This window comes from Pteropus medius, unplaced genomic scaffold, assembly GCF_902729225.1.
Source record: "Pteropus medius unplaced genomic scaffold, Ma_sr-lr_union100, whole genome shotgun sequence".
Classification (NCBI taxonomy): Eukaryota; Metazoa; Chordata; class Mammalia; order Chiroptera; family Pteropodidae; genus Pteropus; species Pteropus medius.
The window spans coordinates 422,941-443,166 of record NW_024354550.1 but is presented as its reverse complement, the minus strand read 5'-3'; the positions used below and the strand labels follow the sequence as shown (position 1 = coordinate 443,166).

The 20,226-nt window shown below is 40.5% G+C and overlaps 2 protein-coding genes across 3 annotated transcripts in view; one reads left to right on the top strand and one right to left on the bottom strand.

Annotated features, from left to right (window-relative positions):
• Positions 1-3,488, top strand: part of WWTR1 (WW domain containing transcription regulator 1) — a 116,286-nt gene extending 112,798 nt beyond the window's left edge. For both annotated transcript variants that reach the window (XM_039855051.1, XM_039855052.1), the window contains exon 7: positions 129-3,488. In XM_039855051.1, coding sequence (XP_039710985.1) covers positions 129-313 — 185 coding nt within the window. In that variant the 3' untranslated portion in view covers positions 314-3,488. The remainder of the gene's footprint in view (positions 1-128) is intronic.
• Positions 3,489-8,002: 4,514 nt separating this feature from the next.
• On the bottom strand, positions 8,003-18,810 carry LOC120596618 (E3 ubiquitin-protein ligase SIAH2-like). The gene is made up of 3 exons (XM_039855114.1): positions 18,756-18,810; positions 18,133-18,197; positions 8,003-8,563 (listed from the first exon to the last, which is right to left on the bottom strand). Exons 1-3 carry the CDS (start codon positions 18,808-18,810, stop codon positions 8,003-8,005), a joined length of 681 nt encoding a protein of 226 aa, XP_039711048.1.
• Between the last annotated feature and the right edge of the window lie 1,416 nt (positions 18,811-20,226).

Below are 20,226 nucleotides of genomic sequence, written 5' to 3'. Positions count from 1 at the left end.
AATAGAATTTTCTGTTTAAATGCAGGCACAGTGTGAAAGAAGATGAGAGCTGTGTTAACACTTGAACTGTTCTTCTTTCAAGAGCTTAATCAAAGGAGTTAAAATGATTTCCTTTCATTGTGTTTTAGGAGAGAACGCAGGACAGACACCCATGAACATCAATCCTCAGCAGACTCGTTTTCCTGATTTTCTTGACTGTCTTCCAGGAACAAATGTTGACCTAGGAACTTTGGAATCTGAAGATCTGATTCCCCTTTTCAATGATGTAGAGTCTGCTCTGAACAAAAGCGAGCCCTTTCTAACCTGGCTGTAATCAGTACCATTGTAACGGGTGCAGCCATGACCTGACATTTCCTGGGCCCCTTGGAAAAAGCGATGGAGCAGAGCAAGTCTGCAGGTGTACCACTTTCTGCCTTCATGACTCATGCTCCCTCTTTTCCATGTGGCAGATTTAATCATTGCCTGGATTTGATTGACAGTAACTTAAGTTAAACATAAATAAATATTCTATTTTCATGTTATGCAAGCCTGCATTCCTGTGGTGGGTTATGCAGAATTGCTTCTCTGTTTTTCTCTCTGTGGCCCCATGACTAAGCTTTATGGGTTTTAGTTGAAATTTATACATGAATTGATTATAAACTATAAAAAGCTGACCACAGGCAGTGACCTCTGACAGGTGTCTCGGTCCAGGAAATGTACACAAAATTAGACCTGATTTGCAGTTTCAAAAACTGTATTGATGACAGTAGTACCAAATGCTTTATGTATTTAACCCGAGCTTTAAAAATCATTGTATGGATAGTAAAATTCTGCTGTATGGAATACAATGTAGTTTTGAATCCATGCTGGTTCTGATGATTCTTGTTACTCTGTATTTACAAAGGCACACACAATCCTGTTGTAGTTTGTTCTCCATCATCTTACCGCAGAACATCTAGACAACTAGTCCTTCCAGCGGGAGAACATTAGTCACAGTTCCTACACTACAGGTCTTCTGAAACAGACCAGTTTGGTACTAATTATAAGCATCTATCAAACAAAACTTTTTAAAATTGCAAGTTGGATTAAAAAAAAAATGCAGCTTAGAATTTGATGTTTATTTTATAAAGCACTATAATTTTGTAGCTGACAACAAAGGGCAGCCAAACTTTTTTAATAAATCAGTGGCGACTATATTTTTGTCTTTTGAAACTTCTGAAAATATCAGGACAACATACCTTTCGACCTGGTGGCACACACAGTAAGCTGTTGCTTTTTAAATCTGAAGCCTTGTTAGTTTTGCTTTCAAGATTTCAAGTGTTTAAAATAGTCTTATCTATGAAACTGTTTGAAAGATGAAGCAGAACCCTGACTGATATGTAAAAAAAATGCCCTCTGAGGGTGTATGGTGGAGACATATGTTTCTGAATTCAGTAAAATTGATTCTTAAGTATATTATTCTAACCCTGTTTGCACAGTTGGTATAAAAAGGCATGAAATATGTACTCAATACCTCTTATGTAACCAAAAATTGTTTTTTTTTATTAACTTTTAAGGACTGAGAGAGAGCATCAGGTTCACCTGGCGTGCACTCTGCCTGCATTGCCAATGAAGTCCTCAACTGTTTAATGTTTTCAACTGACATTATTTATAACTTATGAATTTAATATCTTTTAAAAAAGACATTAATAATTCAGGTCTCTGGGAGGAGCCTTTCAATTCCCAAGGGAGGCTTATTTGTTCGGGATCTGAAGATCTTTTTGATCTATCAAATGCAGATGAGCAGAATACATTTTATCTTGTTGGAAGGAAGGCAAGTGAAAAGGTCAGAGATGAAGTAGTAAAGTTATGGAATATAGTGGAAAGGACGCTAGTTGTGAAGTGGAAATAGACATTATAGTACCCCCAAAGCAAGACAAGCAGGAACAAAATACCAATTTTCTGCTACAACATTTATAGCAAAAGAGTGTTGTAGAAGAAAAGAAGGCTCTGGTGCACTTTAGGTGGGTGAAGGAGGGGCAGGCGGTGTTGGCCTGTCCGCGCTGACACCGAGCATTGGGCAGACGAGAGCATACGCCTGCTGTTGCTTCCAACACAATGCAGTGACTTCTTTTTCCTGAAAGAAATGTTCCTCTGATTCCTTTTCTCTCTCTGGGTGCTCTAGAGGGACCGGGGTGATGTTTATGTTGCTACTAAATTGAAGGGCGCACTATTTCTTTTTCTCTTTTGTTAGCAATAATTGCAGAAAGAGTTGTACATTCTTTCTAAGGAAAAAAAAACAAGGGACCTAACAAAACTGAGCAGTGTTACTGTATTTTTAAAAAATATTTTTATAGACTCATTTTCCGGTTATTAAACGTAAAAGAAACAGATACCCCTCTTTTTTTTTTTAAAGTAGTTAAAACATCAGTGGTTTGTAGTATCAATTTTTAGAAGTAATTTCCTAGGAAGCTTGTGGCATTAGAAAATATTAGAATCTTTTTAGTAAAATTAGTTGAAACATTTATTAATGAACATAACAAATATTTTTCCAGAATTAAATATGGACCCTGATTATGTGTTTACTAATACATAAAGCTAGATATAATTTTTTTGTGTTTGTTTTTAAGGCCACAAAATATGGCCTTTATTAAAGAACACTAAATCTAGATATCTAAGTAAGAACAACTTTTTAAAGACTATTTCCTATTATTGTAAGTGTTAAAATCCCTGCAGAATCATGATAAGGTGCTATTTATACTGTTTTTCTTATTATAGAACAACTGCCAGGATATCTAGTCTTTTTAGTCCAAATCAATCAATAGATTTCAACATTTCATCCAATAGTTTTACCATAGAAAAGGCATATTAAAAATTGAAATTGAAAAAATAATTTCAGAGATCTTTCTTTCAAGGTATGTTTTTTTCCTGATAAAACACATTTTCTTGAAGTAAATACATTGTCAGAACCTATTTGCAACTCTATTAAATCTAAGTAATTCTTAATGTTTCACCATAATACTTAGGATGTGAAATGCCATCTCTTTCACTGATCATACAATATAGGAGAAGCACATAAAAACGGTGTGCTGGGGTGCTGTTCCCCAGTGCGAGAGAAAAGCTCTCTGTGGAAGGTGAACTGGAGTGAGAGAAGTGTTGCTAATTACCAGTTGTGTTCTCATGACATAATTAGAAAGTAACTTTTGAAAGTACAAGTATGAAAAAAATGAGTTGTTAAAAAAATAGAAAATTGTAAATTAATTTAATTGAGAAAATGGACAATTGACGGAGACTGTTTCCCTAACACACTACATCATTTATGTGCTAGTACTTTAACTTAAAAAAAAATTTACTCCTACATTTTTTAAATATGACATATGTGTGTTTATTTTTAATTTAGAATGCTATGCGTGCAGAAAGTATGCTGCCAGATCAGTCATATCAAACTATTTTACCTGGAGTTTGGTACTGGTTTTTACATCTCTGATTCTGTATAAGAAAAATAAATACAGTTGAATTTTCACTTGGAACCTTTGTCTTTTTATTATTTGCTTGTGTTCCTTTTACTAAGGGCTTTGGGTGGTACCGAAGAGAGGCTTATGTAACCCTCCTGGCAGAGAATGAAAGAAAGAAAATTTCATAGGCAAACTTTTTTTTTTTTGGCTCAGATTTGGCCTGGTTCTTCAATATTCTAAATAACAACAGAATTTTGGTTTCTACTTTATTTGAAGTGACCCACTGAGATTTTAAAAAGTGAATGTATGTTTTTAAAAGTGAATATACATATATATACACACACATATATAGATACACACACACACACTTTAAAAATCACACTGTCCTTCCAACACCCACAGATTTAACTGAGACATCAGAACTATAAGATTCTCAGTCTTTCCTGTATTATTAACAATATGGTGTAGCTTCTTGTCAAAACTAAAAAGAGCTCATCATTCATTCTGAGTGTGCTTATGATAGTGTATTTTCTCTGTTGAGTCCCTTGATTCTCACTGTTGTGATACCTTTGTCACTACACAGAAACATTAGGTAAGAGCACTCTTAGTAGAAGAGTGTTTTTCAACAGAAGCATTCAGCTAAAAAGCTGAAAGAAGAGATGCTGATGGAGACAGGACCAACATTCCAGGGTCTAAGTCTCTTGTGAATCATTTTAAAAACCATATTTCATCATCGTTTTTAAGATAACGTGCTCATTGTTGAAAGTATTATAAATCGCAGCATGTATAAAGTAAAAAGTAAAAGTTGTCTATCCCCTAAATCTCACATTAAAAAAAAAAGTATATTAGATGTTTTTCATATAGTATAAGTTAAATTTCTTAACAAAAGGAAAGCAAGTATACATGCTATTTAGAAGCTTTCATTTTTTCTCTTAATAATAACAATGATATTGCCAATATTTATTGAGTATTTACTATGTGCCAGGCACTATGCAAAAACATTTGAGAGCTCTATTATCTAATTTAATCTGCACAGTGAAATTATTATTATTACTTCAATGATATTGTCCTTACTTTACAGATGTAGAAATTGAGGTTTGGAGAGGATAAGTAACTTATATAAGGTCACATAGGAAGCAACAGATGTATCTAATATTTGATGGTCATCTTTCCATGCCAGTACATGTAGTCGTATACTTCATTTGTTTTTAACAACAAATAGTATTTTTTGTATGGGTGTCCCTTACCAGTAACCAGTGGGTAGTTTTTAATTTTTGTCTTTACAAATAGTACTGTAGGAAACAGCTTTTTATTGTATGAATATGACTAGAGGATAAATTCCTAGGAAAAAAAAATCACTACTTCTAAAGGTGTGTGATCTTACATTTTGATAGATTCTGCCAAATTTTTTTCAAAAAAGAACCTATCAGTTTATATTGCCAAACTTCAAACAGCAATGTATGCAAAGGCCTACTTCATTATTGTCAACCTAAAGCTAGATATTACCTAATTCTTTTTTTAAATGAATTTTACAACAAACATGCAGTTTCAAAAAATTGTCAAATTTGATTTGTGTAAACATTAACCTTTTTTTTTCATTATTTCCCCAGCTTTTACAGTCCACAAAATATTCGGGAAGATATGTGGAATATGTAAAAATAAAGTTCAAAATTGAATGAAAAATAATTTTCTATTCTAGCAATAATATACAATACAAATGAGTTTTGTTTTTTTCCAGCTTTATTGATATTGACATATAACATTGTATTTAAGTTGTACAACACTGAGTTTATATATGTATGTATTACAAAATGATTACCACAATAGTTGTCACATGCATCACTCACATAGTTGCAATTTTCTTTTTTTGTGGTGAGAATGTTTGTCTAACTCTTAAATCTTTGTAAATACAGGAAAAAATCTTACTGTTATAGTTTCCATTTCTTGAATGAATAATGAAATTGAATGATCTTTTCATAACACTATTGTCTATAGTACATGATGTCAGTTCTCCATCCAGATCACCTTCAATTCCTTTTTATTGTTTTTGTTCCCCACACCACCTACCCTGGTATATTTTTGCTTTTAACAGCTAACACCTGTGGCTCTTTTCAAAAGGAGTGCTAGAGTCACTTTGCCACCCACACACCCAGAGAGCTAGAAACGGAATTTACATCCTACAACATGACCTTTAGACAGTGATAGATGGGAGTGTAAGAATCCAGAGTCCCTGTGGGATCAGGCAGAGACCACCTTCTGTGGGATTTTGCCTAAGGCCATATCCTTGCTTTGTTTCCAATCCTTTCCTGTCTAGCTTCACCCACGCTTTTACTAGTTTCCCCTAAAAATATCTACTTCCTTGATAAATAATTCTTAAATAATGCTTCTTTAAAAATCACTTGTAATTGAGAGGCTTGTCTGCTTTTGCTGCGGGGAATCCTGCAGCAAGTCAGGAGACTTGGCTAGTCTCCTGGGGGATGGGAGACTGTGTGGAGCTGGGACAAGCTGTTTTAGCTGAGCGCTCTTGCACTCACCAGTCTGCCAACCTGCTTAACGTGAATGAGAGCTCTAGCCGACCCACCTGCTGGCCACAGGAGGAACCAGCTGGCTCAGGTCAAAGAATTGCACAGCTGAACCACAGAATCGTAAATGAAATAAAATGCCCTTTGGTACCTTGTTGACCAGTCCGGTCCTGATTTCCTCCATCACATGTAACAAAAATGGTTAGATATGAACATGAAGTGATGATGGTGACAGCTTGACTAGTTTATGCGCAAAACACATTGCCTGGGTGCCATGCCTGCACCAGACAGCCACACCAGGACCAGCTCTGCTCCCCAGGGTCAAAGTCCACCTGCTCCTGGATCCTGGTTTCACCTCCATGGATACTAGCTTGAAATGTGACTGACTTGGTGACAAGAGCTGTCATCTTCATTCATTTACCAAACATGTTCTAAGCAACTTCTTTTGTTCAGGGCACTGTTTGTCACCTTTATTTGAAGAATATCCTGGAAGATAAATTACTTTAGCAATTTCTTAACTGCCAGAACTCCATCTTGGCTAAGAACTTAACACTGCATCTCACCTAAAAATCAAAAACAACTCTAACGTCATCACTCCCACTTGGTGCTACTCTAAAACCATTGGGCTGCTAAGGTGAGCCATCTTCAATCCTCACTGAGCATTCAGGGCTAGTATTCTGAATCCTTCTGACAGTTTATGGTTGGAACTGAGGGAGTGGGTCACCCTGGCTCAAACCCAGTACTCTGGACATCAGGTGGAGCCATGCCTCTTCCTTCTGATTCTGTAAAGCATGAGAAATACTCTTCTTCCATAAGTGCTGACCCTGTCAGAAAGAACAGCTGCAAGGAGGAGCACCATAATACCAACGACAGTCCACGGTTCAGAGAAATGAGTTTGGATCCTAGTGCCACCACTTACCTATGCTATGACCTTGCACAAACGACTGTGTCCTCCTGCGGAAATAGTGAGAAACCCCAGCCCAAGATAGTGGTGAAGTGTCACTGTACCTGCAAATAGTAAGTACCCAATAAATACCCATTGTACAACTTAGAAAATGAAGAACAACATTCATTTTTGGAAAATATTTACTAAAAAAACTAAGCGAATGTGGCAAAAAACAAGACAAAACAAAAACCCAGACATACCTTTAAACAGCAAGCATATGACACTGGATATAAAGCTTTCCCAGCTCTACTGATCTGATCTAGTTTGTCCCACCATCTACAGTCAAGAAGAGAAGCCACATGTAAACAGGTCATCTGTACCAGTGATGAGCAAAAACTAATTACATGAGAACTATCAATGGCCATAAAACTCTCTTTCCTAGGCAAACCACCCCAAACACAAGAGAGGGACCAAGCTTTAGGAGTGTGCTCTGGGGATCTGTAGTTCTGATTTAAATTTGTGGGCAGAGGGCTGTTGGGGGATGAAATAGTAGAAAGACAAATAGTATCAGTATTGGGCAATCTTAAAGTATCTTTAAAATCTGGACTTTACCCACAATTTAACCTAGTAATTCTCAAATTTTACTGTTGAAAAGAATCGCCTGATGAGATTGTTAAATTCACAGACTCCAAATCTGTATGTCTAAGATGATTACTCCAGGTGACTCTATGCATATTGGTTAGCCTTACAGTTTGAAAAACAGTTTAAAATGAATTAAAACAATTCCTACTCCCTAAACACAAAAGTAAAGTTAATCTGCTGACAGTCATTGTGCTTTTGTTAACTTAGAGAGACCAACACAGGGAGGCGGGCAGGAAAGACCCTCCAGTTTCTAACAAACTGGTCTACAGGAGCCCTGAGCAACCTGTCAAGTGCTGTTCAGGGAGTAAAATTTAACAATTGAGTTGATTTTAGCTCACAGAACAGCCTCCGAATGACCAATAGGCTAACCCCATTCATTCCAGTTTAGTGAACTCTGTTGGGCCAATGCCAGATGGGAAGCTGCTGTTCAAACAGATCACAGAGTGGCTGAGGACTTTGACTTGTAAAGACATAGTGAATAAAACATCAATAAAAACTTTATTAACCACAGAGCACTATGCCCAAATAATTTCAGTGCATCAGGGACAGCATTTTGAAATAGTCATATTGATCCCAAGGTTCTTGATATCTGCAAAAAGATGTGCTATGGCTGTGTCAAAAACCAGGCAGTCACTGTTCATGATGGCTGCAGCCATGAGGTTGTGGATGGACCGGGGCGTGGCCTCCCAGGTCAGTCTCCGCCGGTTCCCGTTCAATTCCAGCCTGTAGGCGAAGTTCTCAGCCTGCTTGCTGCAGGTGCCAATGAGCAGAACGATGGCAAAAAGCTGCTGGTGGCCTTCATACTTCTCTTGTTTCTCTAGCACCAGCATGAAGTGATGGCCAAAGCATGACTGCATCATCACCCAGTTGACAGCCCCTGGCAGGTTAATGTCTGTAGCTAGAAACACGATGTCTTCTTTCTGAAGGTTGGTGATGCTCTTGTGGGCGTGCATGAGATGGGACATCACGGCTTCCAGGGATCCCTGCCACTCGCAGGAAGTACCAGGACAAGGGCAGGAGTAAGGGCAGTACTCACAGATGTCTTCATGTTCTGGCTTCTCCGTGTGGTACAGGGTCAGGGGACAGCCCATGGTGGCATACTGCAAGGAGGAAAGAAACACGTTGAGCCATCAGGTATTCTGAAAACTTCTGCTGGTGCAAACCTCTCAGAGTATTCACCCACTCAGGTTTTGAGGGGCTTAAACTATATTCTTATTCCAACTGTTTTTACTTGAGATAAATTAAATATTTAAGACTTAAAAAAAAATCATTTGTCTTTGTGTCAGGATCTGTTTCTGGGAACCAGACCAAAGATTGTATCCAGAATATACAACAAATTAAGGTAAAGCAATAAAAATAGTTCAATAGAAATATGAGCCAAGGTGGCAAATAATTTGCCAACTTCATTACTAATTAGGAAAATGGAAATTAGATAATAATGACATACCATTTCACCTCTCAAACTGCAATCAAAAAGACTAACGCCAAGTGTTGGATAGGATGCGGGGAAATTGTAACAATGCACTGTTGGTGAGTGTAAATTGATACTGCTTTGTTGACCACTAGATCCCAAGTCCTGAGGGCAATACCCATTATGCAGTGGATACCCAGTAAATATTTGTTGAGTGAATTAATTTTTGGCACATTGTGTTCCCCAAGGAAGTAAGTAGTTTGAGAGAGAACACTCAGAGAAGAGGGGTTGCAAAATAGGGGAGAAGGAACTTCTTAGACAATTTAATTGATTAAACAAATCTGCCACCAATCAATGGGATGACAGATATTGCAGCCAACCATGTTCATCTAGTTGATTAATCTAGTTGGTAAGTATATCTGTCACAGGCATTGCTGCTAAACCAGTTCTGAGCTAGGACTTGTACATTTATAGTGTCTTCAAGTTTCTTTTCTTTTTCCTTCCTTCCTTCCTTCCTTCCTTCCTTCCTTCCTTCCTTCTTCCTTCCTTCCTTCCTTCCTTCCTTCCTTCCTTCCTTCCTTCCTTCCTTCCTTCCTTCTTTCTTTCTTTCTTTCTTTCTTTCTTTCTTTCTTTCTTTTTCTCCTTCTTTCTTTCTCTTTCGTCTTTTTCTTCTCTCTCTCTCGCTCTCCCCCTCTCTCTTTTGGATTGCAATCTATTGAAATTCATGTATTGGCATTTTCCATGAAAAATTGTAACCACTACACTTTTGGTTTTCCCCAGAGGCACTGGTTTTTTGAAGATATGATTAAATATTGTGTGAACATCATAGCCCCTGGATGTATAATTTACTTGGTGCCCACTGAGAGCACGTATGATGGCATTGTAGGTATTAGTTTAAAATCTGGAGAAGTTGTGACATCTGCCTAGCTGCCCAGAATAGACAAATATATGTAATGTATTAAAATGAATATAGATTCAAGATCAGACACATTACATCATATTTGGAAGACTTTTTGGAAGAGTTTCAGGTCACTAGATTGAGATGGATCTATGAATTCTGGCCCTAAATAAGAATGAATTTGTTTCAGGGATACCCCAGAAGATCTGGTATATTCAAGTCCTCAAAGCAGAGCTCCTTAGAACTTTTACTGGAATGCCCCCAAATTTCAATATTCATCAACAGTTAACAAGTGTGTTATATTTTTTTCATGGTCTCTGAAGGACTTGAGAAACCGATCAAAGCTTTGTGTGTTGTTTGTAGTTAATGCTCATACATACATTTACATGAATTCCAGATGGCTCATAAACTCGCCGAAGCCCTTCTAGTGACCATAGACTCTGCAGCTTTTTCCCACAGATGTCCTTTGAAATAGGTCCCTTGTGAATTAAAAGTGTGAGTTGATAAAGCCTTAAACTATAGTTAGCAGAGATGTATAAGTTGTGCTTAGAAATGTTCATTTGTAGGGGTCACAGAGTTTACCATAGAATTTTATATGTCTTAAATGGACTCTTCTGCTTGTAAGTCCTTAGGTCATACCATTAATTGAACAAAGCGATGCATGCCTCATATGTTTGCAGTTTGAGGACCATAAATAGAGGGGGCCAATTGTTCTGGCTGGCCTTGGAAAGAAGAGTTTCCCAATTTGGGGGAATTTCAGTGTTAAAATTGGCAAGTTCCAGCAAACTGGGAGAAGTTGGGAATAATGCACCATGTACTTACTGGCAGGACTGGCTACATAATGTGTGGGACCCAGCATAAAATGAAAATATGGGGTGCCTTCCAATTTATTAAGAATTTCATGATGGGGGCATTAGAGCATTAAACCAAGTGTGGGGCTATTTTGAATGGGGGAAAGGGGACTGTGTGACTACATGAGAAACGCGTCCATGAAGCCATCCTGAAAATCAAAGGATTTTATGTGCTGATATATCTCTTTGTAAGAACAAGAAAGAAGGAGCTTCATAGAAAAAAATAATAATTACAAGAATTAAGCCAAGAAATTATTAGCATTTTCTCCTAAAATGTTTCCCACCAGATATTCCAGGTAGCAGATTGTGTTTTCAGGAATAGGAGAGAGTTTGGTGCATATGAGGCCTTTGACCCTAAGCCAGATTTGGTTTTCCCCAAGGATGCCAAAGAATGTAAGACTCTTAGGACCTTCCTTGATAACTCTCAACATTCTCAGGGTCACTAATATCAACAACCAGCAAATATATATTAAACTTGTTCATTCATTCATTTATTCATTCATCCATCCATCACCCTGTACTTGCTGAGCCCCCGCCATGTTGAAAGCACTAAATGGGCTTTGGAAATACAAAGATGAAGAAAACTCAATCCTTTTTGAGCTTACTGTTTAATCAGGACCATGTATTATGGGACAAGGAGTAATGGTGAAGAGGAATTTTTCACTCAAATGGCTGACCTTATAATCAGTTCTTTGTTCTGCTTCTGTAGACATGCTAGCCGCATAGGCCGAAGGGCAGGGTGACCTTGAAATTAACTAAAGACTCATCCTCCCTTTTGCTTGTTCTGTCTAGATAGATAACATATATATATATATATATATGTATATATGTATATATATATATATATATATATATATTGATTGAATTCTTGTCTGAAAATCTCCTGCTTTGTTACTCTTTGTAACTGCCTATAACCCATAGCAACTCCCACACTTTGAAACTCTTTGTAACTGCCTGAGGACAAATTAACCAATCAACCCATGCCAACTGGCCAAACGTAACTGCACGGATAAGCCCTATAAAAGCAAAATTGCATCTGATCTTCAGAGATGCTATCAGATCTTCAAAGCGCTACCTCTTCTGGGACCACTGGCATAATAAACCCAAGTTCTCCAACTCTCCGAATAGTGCTTGGTTTCTTGCGGGTATGATTTTACAACAATCCCGCAATAATGGGAGCTCAAGATAAGGAAGAATGAAGAAAAGAAAACAACTTCAAGTAGGCCATGGTGTCTGAGCTCTAGCTTCAAGGAGTTTCCCAGGCATTTCAGGTAAAGGAAATAGCATATATGAAAGCACAAGATTTTGTAAGAGGAGTGATGAGAAGATCCATGGTCCCCTCAGGAGAGTGTGTATGTGTGTGTCAGGGGAGGGGACAATGAGGCAGGAGGTGAAGCCCCATAAAATAGAGAATACTTTATTGAGAATAATCCTTGAAGGAGCTCATATCCTACATAACGGAAGCCCTGAGAAGATTTCCAATAAGTAGAGTGGCCTAAGGAAAACAAGCAGAGAAGTGAAGAGGTACCAAATTGGAGAGAAGTTGGTGGCCTTCCCTGAGTACAAAGGCCTATTTGGTGCTATGAGGGCCGGAAGAAGTTGAAATCATGGCCTCTGCCTCCAAAAAGATAATGTAGTATTATGTACTGAGCACCAAGTGGATGCTAGTATAATTCTGGAGAGAGGGTGGGTCATTTGGGGCTTGGTGATGAGGTAGGATCAGGGGAACAGGAAAAGCATTCTGGGAACTGGGAACTGTTAAACAAAGACATAGAAGTGAAAATGGAAGGCAAACAATATGTAATGACAACCTACTGTGTTCCAGGAACTAGTCATTGTATAGTAAGTACGTGCACGAGTGTGTGCGCACGTGCGTTTATTGGAATAACATTACTCTTTTAGAGTCATTTAGACAGAATTGACATCTTTATAATATTGAGTCTTTTTATTCAGTTCAATCTGTTTTCTCAGCATACTTTCCTCAAAGTATGAGAGTTGAAGATGGTCAGACAACAAGGAAACAAATAAATAATTAACCCCCACCCCTAAACCTCAGTGTTGTAATTTAGGCACTAACTCCAGCTCTATCAGAAATGACAGATATAATTGTCATCTCTGAAATTCACTTAATCTTTCTTGGTCTCATTTCCTATTCTTCTTATCTATAAAACACTCACTTTTTCATGGTACTAAAATTCTCCTATTCCATAGATTTTCTCAGTGTCTGGACAAATCTACATTTAGGAATAGATGAATTTGTGCCTTGCACACAAACACTCTTTTTCTTATAACATTTTTGAGAGTACAATCATTATGAGACTGGAAGATGAGAAACTGATATTTTAACTATGACTCTAATCTCTGTAAATGAGATAATTTCAGCAAGCATATTCTTCACTGCCCAACTAGAAGGCCTGACATTTCCATGGCTAGGATTAGGGACTGTTTCTAGAAAAAATTGCCACTCAAAGATGTTATCTGGATAACAATAACTTGACTAATTAGGCTATAAATGGAATAAATTAATTTGTAAGATTAGCAGAGATTAACAGCCACTAGTCCCTAGCATTCTAGAAAGAGAATCCATTTATGGAATTAGCGTGGGGTAACATAAGATTTTCAGAGAATGAGAAGAAGGTGAAACATTAATTGGGAAAGCTGAGGACTGGCATATTCCACGAAGCTTTGCAAGTTCTGGCGAAGGTGGGTGTGTGAACATTAAGAAAAGGCAGGCGTGGGCCTTCTCCTTTTCAAATTTGTCCCAGGATTTGTTCCTACAACCACCTAAGAAGTTCTGTGCAGTGCAGCTATTAATTAGCACCTTGGCCAAGTTACTTAAAGTTTTGGAACTTCAGTTTCTTTACATGTAAAACTGTCAATAATGATGATGGTGATGATGATAAATACAATGAAAGAGTGGTAAAGATTAGGAGAAGTGACTTATGCAGAACACCAGCAACTCATAGGTGGTCAATAAAGGTTCATGTTCTGCCTTTTTGTGAGCTTTTTCCTCTCTTCTTCCCAGGCTACATCCACCGCTCCCCCCACCCCCACAGCACTTAACACCATCTGCAAATAAGATATAATTCTTCATTGTCTCTTCTCATTAGCCTGTGAGTATTGTGAGAGCAGGAATTTTTGTTTGTTTTTTATTAACACCTTGAATGATGCCTAGTACACTGTTCCAAATTTTTTCAAAATATTTATTGAATGAATGAATGTGTTTGTGGGAATATCATCTTTTGAAATGTTGCAGAAAAGATCCAAAATCAAACCAGTGAGAAACCAAGCAGCATTCAGAGAGTTGGAGAACTCAGGTTTATTATGCCAGAGGACCCAGAAGAGCTAGTGCTCTGAAGATCTGGGCCTGGAGCTCAGTTGCAACATCCCTTATATAGACCTGTTTTGGCACAGGCTGATTGGTTGATTTGTCCTCAGACCGTTACAATGTGGTGAGAATTGCTATGGTTGTAGGTAGTTACCTCGTGTTACACAGGGCGGAGTTGCTATTGGTTACCGGCAGTTTATAAAGTGTTACAAAAGCACAGGGGGTACAAACAGTTATATTTGTTGCTCAAACAAAAGGGAATGTAAGCCTTTAGCCAATTTCAAGTACAGCCCATGCAGCAAGCATATTTACAGAAGGGGAACAGAGAGCTGATTAGCCTTTTGAATGAAAATTCCTCTTCATTCTCCCGTTTTGATGCCCATTTAAATTCTTATAGGACATCAGCCTCTTGATCTCCCGCCTGATCTCCCTGAGCCAGGGACTGGTAATTCCACAGCATAAGGAGGTTTGCTGCGGTCTTTCTCTCCACTATAGCCTCTATGAGGAAGGTGATCGACCAGACAACAAAAGGCAACAGACAAGGGAGAAGGAGGCAGGCCCCGAGGAGGTGGGGTACTATCTCAATTAAGGTTTTAAAGCCTCCGAAGGTAGAGAACCATCCCCCCAAAAGCTGTTGGGGTTCCATCCGTGCTGTACTTGCATGGGCACATGTGCCAGCTTTGTCATTTTTTTTGACAAAATTCTCAATTGCCTGGCCCTGGTCATCTATCTGTAGGCAACAGTTGGTGAGATTGAATTTTTCACAGACGTCTCCTTCTGCTGCTAATAGATAGTTTACTGCTAACCTGTTTTGGTAGATGGCATTTCTCATCTGAGTCTGTTGATGTGCAAGGAGGGTCAGGGCTCTCCCAGTCTCGTTAGTAATGATTTCTAAGACTGCCTGCAGTTGGATAATCTGGTTTAACATGTAAATGGGAGGTATGGTATCCCTAAGATCCATCTTCTGCTCAAGTGGCAGGCCCATAGTATTGAATTATTCACTCTAGGGGCCATTCATCGTCTTTCCAGTTCCTTATTTGGAGTTGTCTTTTTACTCATTGTAAGAGTTGTGGGACTGGGTAACAAAGCAGTTCCCCTGTTTTCAGAGGTAAGAGGAAAAAGGAAGCCTTTATCATGCCAATTATACAGCTCCCTTCCTAATTTTGGGGGAGGCAGATGTAGGCCTTGTTTCCACAAATCCAGTAAAGCCCATGTGGGGCTATCCAGTCTCGGACCCTTCCTGGGTCTTGTTAGGCTCTAGTTAGCTCTGGGAATCTGGCCAATGGATTTCTCTCTGTCCTGTTTCCCCACTACATGCTTTGTTTGGAGGTGGAATTATATTATCATTGGCCTAGGCAAATTAAGTTTCTGACTGACTCTGTGAGATTTCATCCACCTCTAGCCAGGCGGTATTGTCCTATAATAGTATTGTTTAAAATCCTTTGACCATCATCAGAGGTGCATGGGGCTGTTATATTTGGCATTGCTTTCGTGGGAACTAAAGCTTCCCACGGCCTCCTATCCCCCATTAGAGTTCCCCCACATACATAGCAGGAGGTGACATTCAGGGAGTGAGCTATTCCTTCAGCCATTTTGAGAAATAAGTTTTCAGTCGATTGTGGTGGTGGTGGGGGTAGGGGTTCAGTTACTTCCTTGTAGAAAGATTTGTAAACCTGAAAGTCTTGAGTTGGATGATCTAGTACTTGACCTTTGATACGAATTTGAACATAGGGATTTAACCCCGTCCCATCAATGCCAAATGTTAATACTTCTCTGGACTTACGTGTGGTGCAATTTGATAGAACTACCCCCTTTTTCAAATACACCTCTTTCTTGGTGGTGGTGTCTTTTTCCCAAGTAGCGCATAGGACACATGACCTATAGACACAGCTTCTTTCACATGTGAAGCTGTGAGGACATATATACCTTTCTTCTGTCCTGTAGCTTTTTTCCCAGCTGAGAGATCTGCAGGATCTTCCTTCCTCCCATTGGCCCTGACTCACAGCAGCACAAGCATCAAACTTTAGGGTAATCTGACTGGGATTCCCTTTTACTCTAGTCTGAGCCAACACACATCCATCTGTCCATCCTCCCCAGTCCCCTAAAGCTACCCTTATTTCAAAAACTGTTTCAGTGAGAGGGTCATTGGGTTATAACATACATAAGGTTGGTTATTTCCTGGGTCACATTTCTGAGTTCCCCGGCATTCACAGTAGCTATAGAAAAGTAAGGTAGTGGAAATTCTTTGACCTTCCTTGGTGACATGAATACATAGTTCACAGTTCTCTGCCTTAATTTCCCTCCCTCCCCAGGGTCCAATTATAAAGAGCTCCATGATGAGATTCCTCAGGCTTTGGCCATGCATGGACCAGCCAGCTTCTAGTTGGTGGCTGGAGCAGGGCATGTTGTCTTTCTCAGGGTCAACTTACAAGAGTTGGTGGGATCTGTCTGTGCCATCCATGAAGGAGTTTTTGTAGGAGCTGCCAGTTTCAGCCGACTGAGGCGAACATCTGGACAGTCTGGACAGTCGATCCTCAAGCTTCTGCCATGCATAGACTGGCCAGTTTCTAGGGATGGTCAGAGCAGGGCCAAAAATCTCAGGTGGATTTCTGCTGCCTCCGGAACGTGACTCAGGATGGCTAATCAGGAAGAAGCTCTGCAGTCCAAGTCTCCCGCTTTTCTGGAGGTGCTGCTCTCTTTACCCGGGTGTGGTGGATCCAAGGGATGATACCTGCAACTTTAATAGCAATGGGAGTTGTAATATAACAGTGTGAAGGCCTGTCCAGCTCAGCTAGAGCAGCTCCTTCTTCTATTCTTTAACCTATACTTCATTTCCTTGCTGAAAGGAGATGGACCCAATTCCCTAAAGGGATAGGAGCTCTTTCTAAAGTTTCCTGAGCAATGTGGCGGAGGATCCTCCCTAAGATCTGAAGGTGTTGGGACACGTATAGGGCAGTCATTAATCGAGGGTCTCTTTTTAACTTCCCTATCACTGGGAGAGGTCTCCTGTAAAGAATTTTGAAAGAGGAGTAGCCTGAAGGCCTTGGGGTGCATTGTATTCGGAGTAGAGCCAAAGGCAGCAAATCAATCTAATATAACTGGGTTTTCTGACAAAGCTTAACTAGAGTGGTTTTGAGGATCCAGGTCATGCGTTCAATTTTTCCTGAACTCTGTGGCCTGTTGGCCATGTGGAGCTTCCATTTGATTCCTAGAGCTTTGGACAAGGTCTGGCCTATCACAGACAAAAAGGCAGGTCAATTGTCTGATCCTATAGAGAAGGATAGCCTGTATCTTGAAACAATTTCCTTCGATAAGGCCCTGGCTACTTCTTGTGCCCGTTTAGTGTGCATAGGAAAGGCTTCAACTCATCTGGAGTAGGTGCAAACCAACACAAGCAAGTATCTATGGCCCTAGCAGGGCTTGAACTCGGCAAAGTCCACTTTTAGGTCTTCGAATGGCATAGTTCCAATTGTTTGCACCCTGGATTAGATCTTAATCTTTGGCCAGTGTTGTTTCATGCACAAGTCACACACCTAGCATGATCTGGGCACACAGGGTTGGGAGTTTGGGTATGAAATAGTAGCGGCTCACCAGGCTTTCTAAAGAAGGCTTCCCTAGGTGAGTTAATTCATGGTGTTGAATTGCTGAACTGCCAGTGCAGTGAGAATAAAGAGTCTCTGATCTGGAAGCTCTCATTAGCCCTCCTTTCTCCTGGTTCCTCCTTTACTCAAAGCCCATTGTTCTTCTTCCTTAGTGTATTTTGGGGATAGAGGCAATTCTGGTGCCAGGAGAACGTTGGAGCTTGGCTTAGGACCTGTTGTGGCACTTGGTTGGCGGGCAGCCTCCTTAGCTGCTTGGTCTGCTAGTCGATTTCCCCTACTGACAGAGTCTGTTCTTCTCTGGTGGCCTTTGCTGTGAATGACTGACATTTTTGAAGGCTTCCAGATTTCCTCTAGCAGTTGGAGGATTTCTTCTTTGTTCTTGATTTCTTTTCCTCCCGATGTCAGTAATCCCCTCTCTTTATAAATGGCCCCTTGTATGTGCAAGGTAGCAAAGGCATATCTTGAGTTGGTGTAGATATTGGCCTGTTTCCTTTCAACCTGTCACAGTGCCTGGATGAGTGCCCATAGTTTGGCCTGCTGTGCTGACCAGCCCTGTGGCAGAGCTTCAGCTCTGATTACCTTATCGGTAGCTGTGATTGCATAGCCAGCTTTGCGCTGTCCTTCATGGATGAAGCTGTTCCCATCTGTGAACAATACCAGTTCTGGGTCCCGAAGAAAAACTTCTGTCAGGTTCGGCCTGCTTGGGTAAACTTTGTTTGTGCCTTCCTCACAATTGTGGTCAGGAGGCCCCTCCTTAGTGGACAGAAATGTAGCAGGGTTCAATGTACGTACAGTTTCTAGGTGGACTTGCGAATTTTTGCAAAGCAGTCCCTGATAATAAGTTATTCTGGCATTGGTTAGCCATTTATATCTTTGATTATTCATTAATGCAGTTATAGCATGGGGACCTTTACATTTATATTTTTTCCCAGCTAGTCTGCTTCTCTGACTAGGATTACTGTGGCAGCTAAGGTAATCCCGCAGCCACCGGATCTAGCCATTTGGACAAATATGCAATCGGGTGCTGCCATGGCCCAACTATTTGTGTGAGGACTCCCAGTGCAGTGTGACTCTTCTCATGTACGAAGAGTTAAAGTCCCGTATCAAATCCGGTAGTCCTTATGCTGGGGCGCTGGTTAAGAGTCTCTTTATTTCTCTGAAAGCTTTTTCTTATTTGGAGCCCCATTCTAGGTGGTCTTTACCAGACTCCGCTGTGGCCTCATACAGTGGCTTGGCAATCTTGGAGAAACCTGGCATCCAGATCCAATAGAATCCAGCAGCCCCTAGGAATTCACGAATCCCTTTCTTGGTGTTTGGCTGGGGTATTGAGCAGATGGGGCCAGTTTTCTTTTGTGTCCAAGTGCCCGATGTCCTTCCGAGATGATGAACCCAAGGTATCTGACCTTCTGTTTGCAGATTTGAGCCTTCTTCCATGACACCTTGTATCCCATGGTAGAAACAGGGCCAGTAAGGCTCTAGTTCCTTTCCAAAAGTCTCCTTGGGTGGGGCTAGCCAGCAGTAGGTCATCTACATACTGGAGTAATGTGCAGTTCAAAGTCTCCCCAGGGAAGGCAGCAAGATCCGCGTCCAGTGCCTCACCAAACAGAGTGGGTGAGTTCTTAAAGCCCTGTGGCCGTCTAGTCCAGGTCAGTTGCATTTTTCTACTGGTGTGTGGGTCTTCCCACTCGAAGGTGAACAAAGGCTGACTGGCCAGTAATAACCGGAGACTGAAGAAGGCGTCCTTAAGATCGAGGCATGTGAACCAGCTTGCTTGAGCAGGTAAGAGACTCAGGAGAGTGTACAAGTTCAAGGCTACTGGATGGATGGTGACCACTGCATTGTCAATGGCATGAAGGTCCTGAACGGGGCAGTAATCTTTCCCTCCAGGCTTCTTGACCGGCAAGAGCAGAGTGTTCCAAGGTGACTGACAACTGGAATTCCAGCATCGCACAGACACTGGATGTGGTCCCAAATTCCTAGGCGTGCTTCCAGTGACACTGGATATTGCCTTTATGTGATAGGGATGGCCCCTGGTCTCAGGTCTACCATGATGAGTGCGTGATTTTTGGTTAGACTTGGCCTCCCCTTTTCTGCCCAGACAGTAAAGAACTCTTCTAGCAGACTGGTTGGATTTGTTTGTCTTTCTCCCAGAGAATAAAGACGCCATTTGTCTTCCCGGGGCACAGTCACAGCCATCATTAAAGCAGGCTGGCTCCTCAGTGTGAGGCTGGTGGGCTTCTCTAAGGTTGTTTGTGCTCCAAGCTTTGTTAATAAGTCTTTACCCAAAAGGGAAATAGGGTACTCTGGTAGGTACAAGAACTCATGAGTCACTATAGGTGGCCCCCTAACTGACATAAGCAGGCTTTACAGAACGAGCGGGTGACTTGGTCCCTCATGGCCCCAACGATAGTTGCTGTTCTATCCATAAGGGGAGCCACAGGCTTAGTTACCACAGAGTATTCAGCTCTAGTGTCCACCATAAAAGTCATTGATTGGCCCCATACTTCTATTGTGATCGTAGGCTCCTGAGGGCCTAGGATCAGGGAGCCCGGTTGTTGCTAGTCTGATTGTTCTTCAGTCTAGCCGATAAGCTCTTGGACGACTGGCTCAGGCTGGTATTTTCCTTTACAAGGTTGATTGAACTTCTTTGGCCTTTCAGGTGTTTTTCTATGA

Coding starts and splice junctions, on each gene's coding strand:
- LOC120596618 (XM_039855114.1), bottom strand. CDS start 18,810: ATGCCAGGTTTCTCCAAGATTGCCAAGCCACTGTATGAGGCCACAGCG. Junction 18,198..18,755: donor TGAGGCCACAGCGGAGTCTG/GTAAAGACCACC, acceptor TATTGTTCACAG/ATGGGAACAGCTTCATCCAT. Junction 8,564..18,132: donor CAATCACAGCTACCGATAAG/GTAATCAGAGCT, acceptor TCCTCCTTGCAG/TATGCCACCATGGGCTGTCC.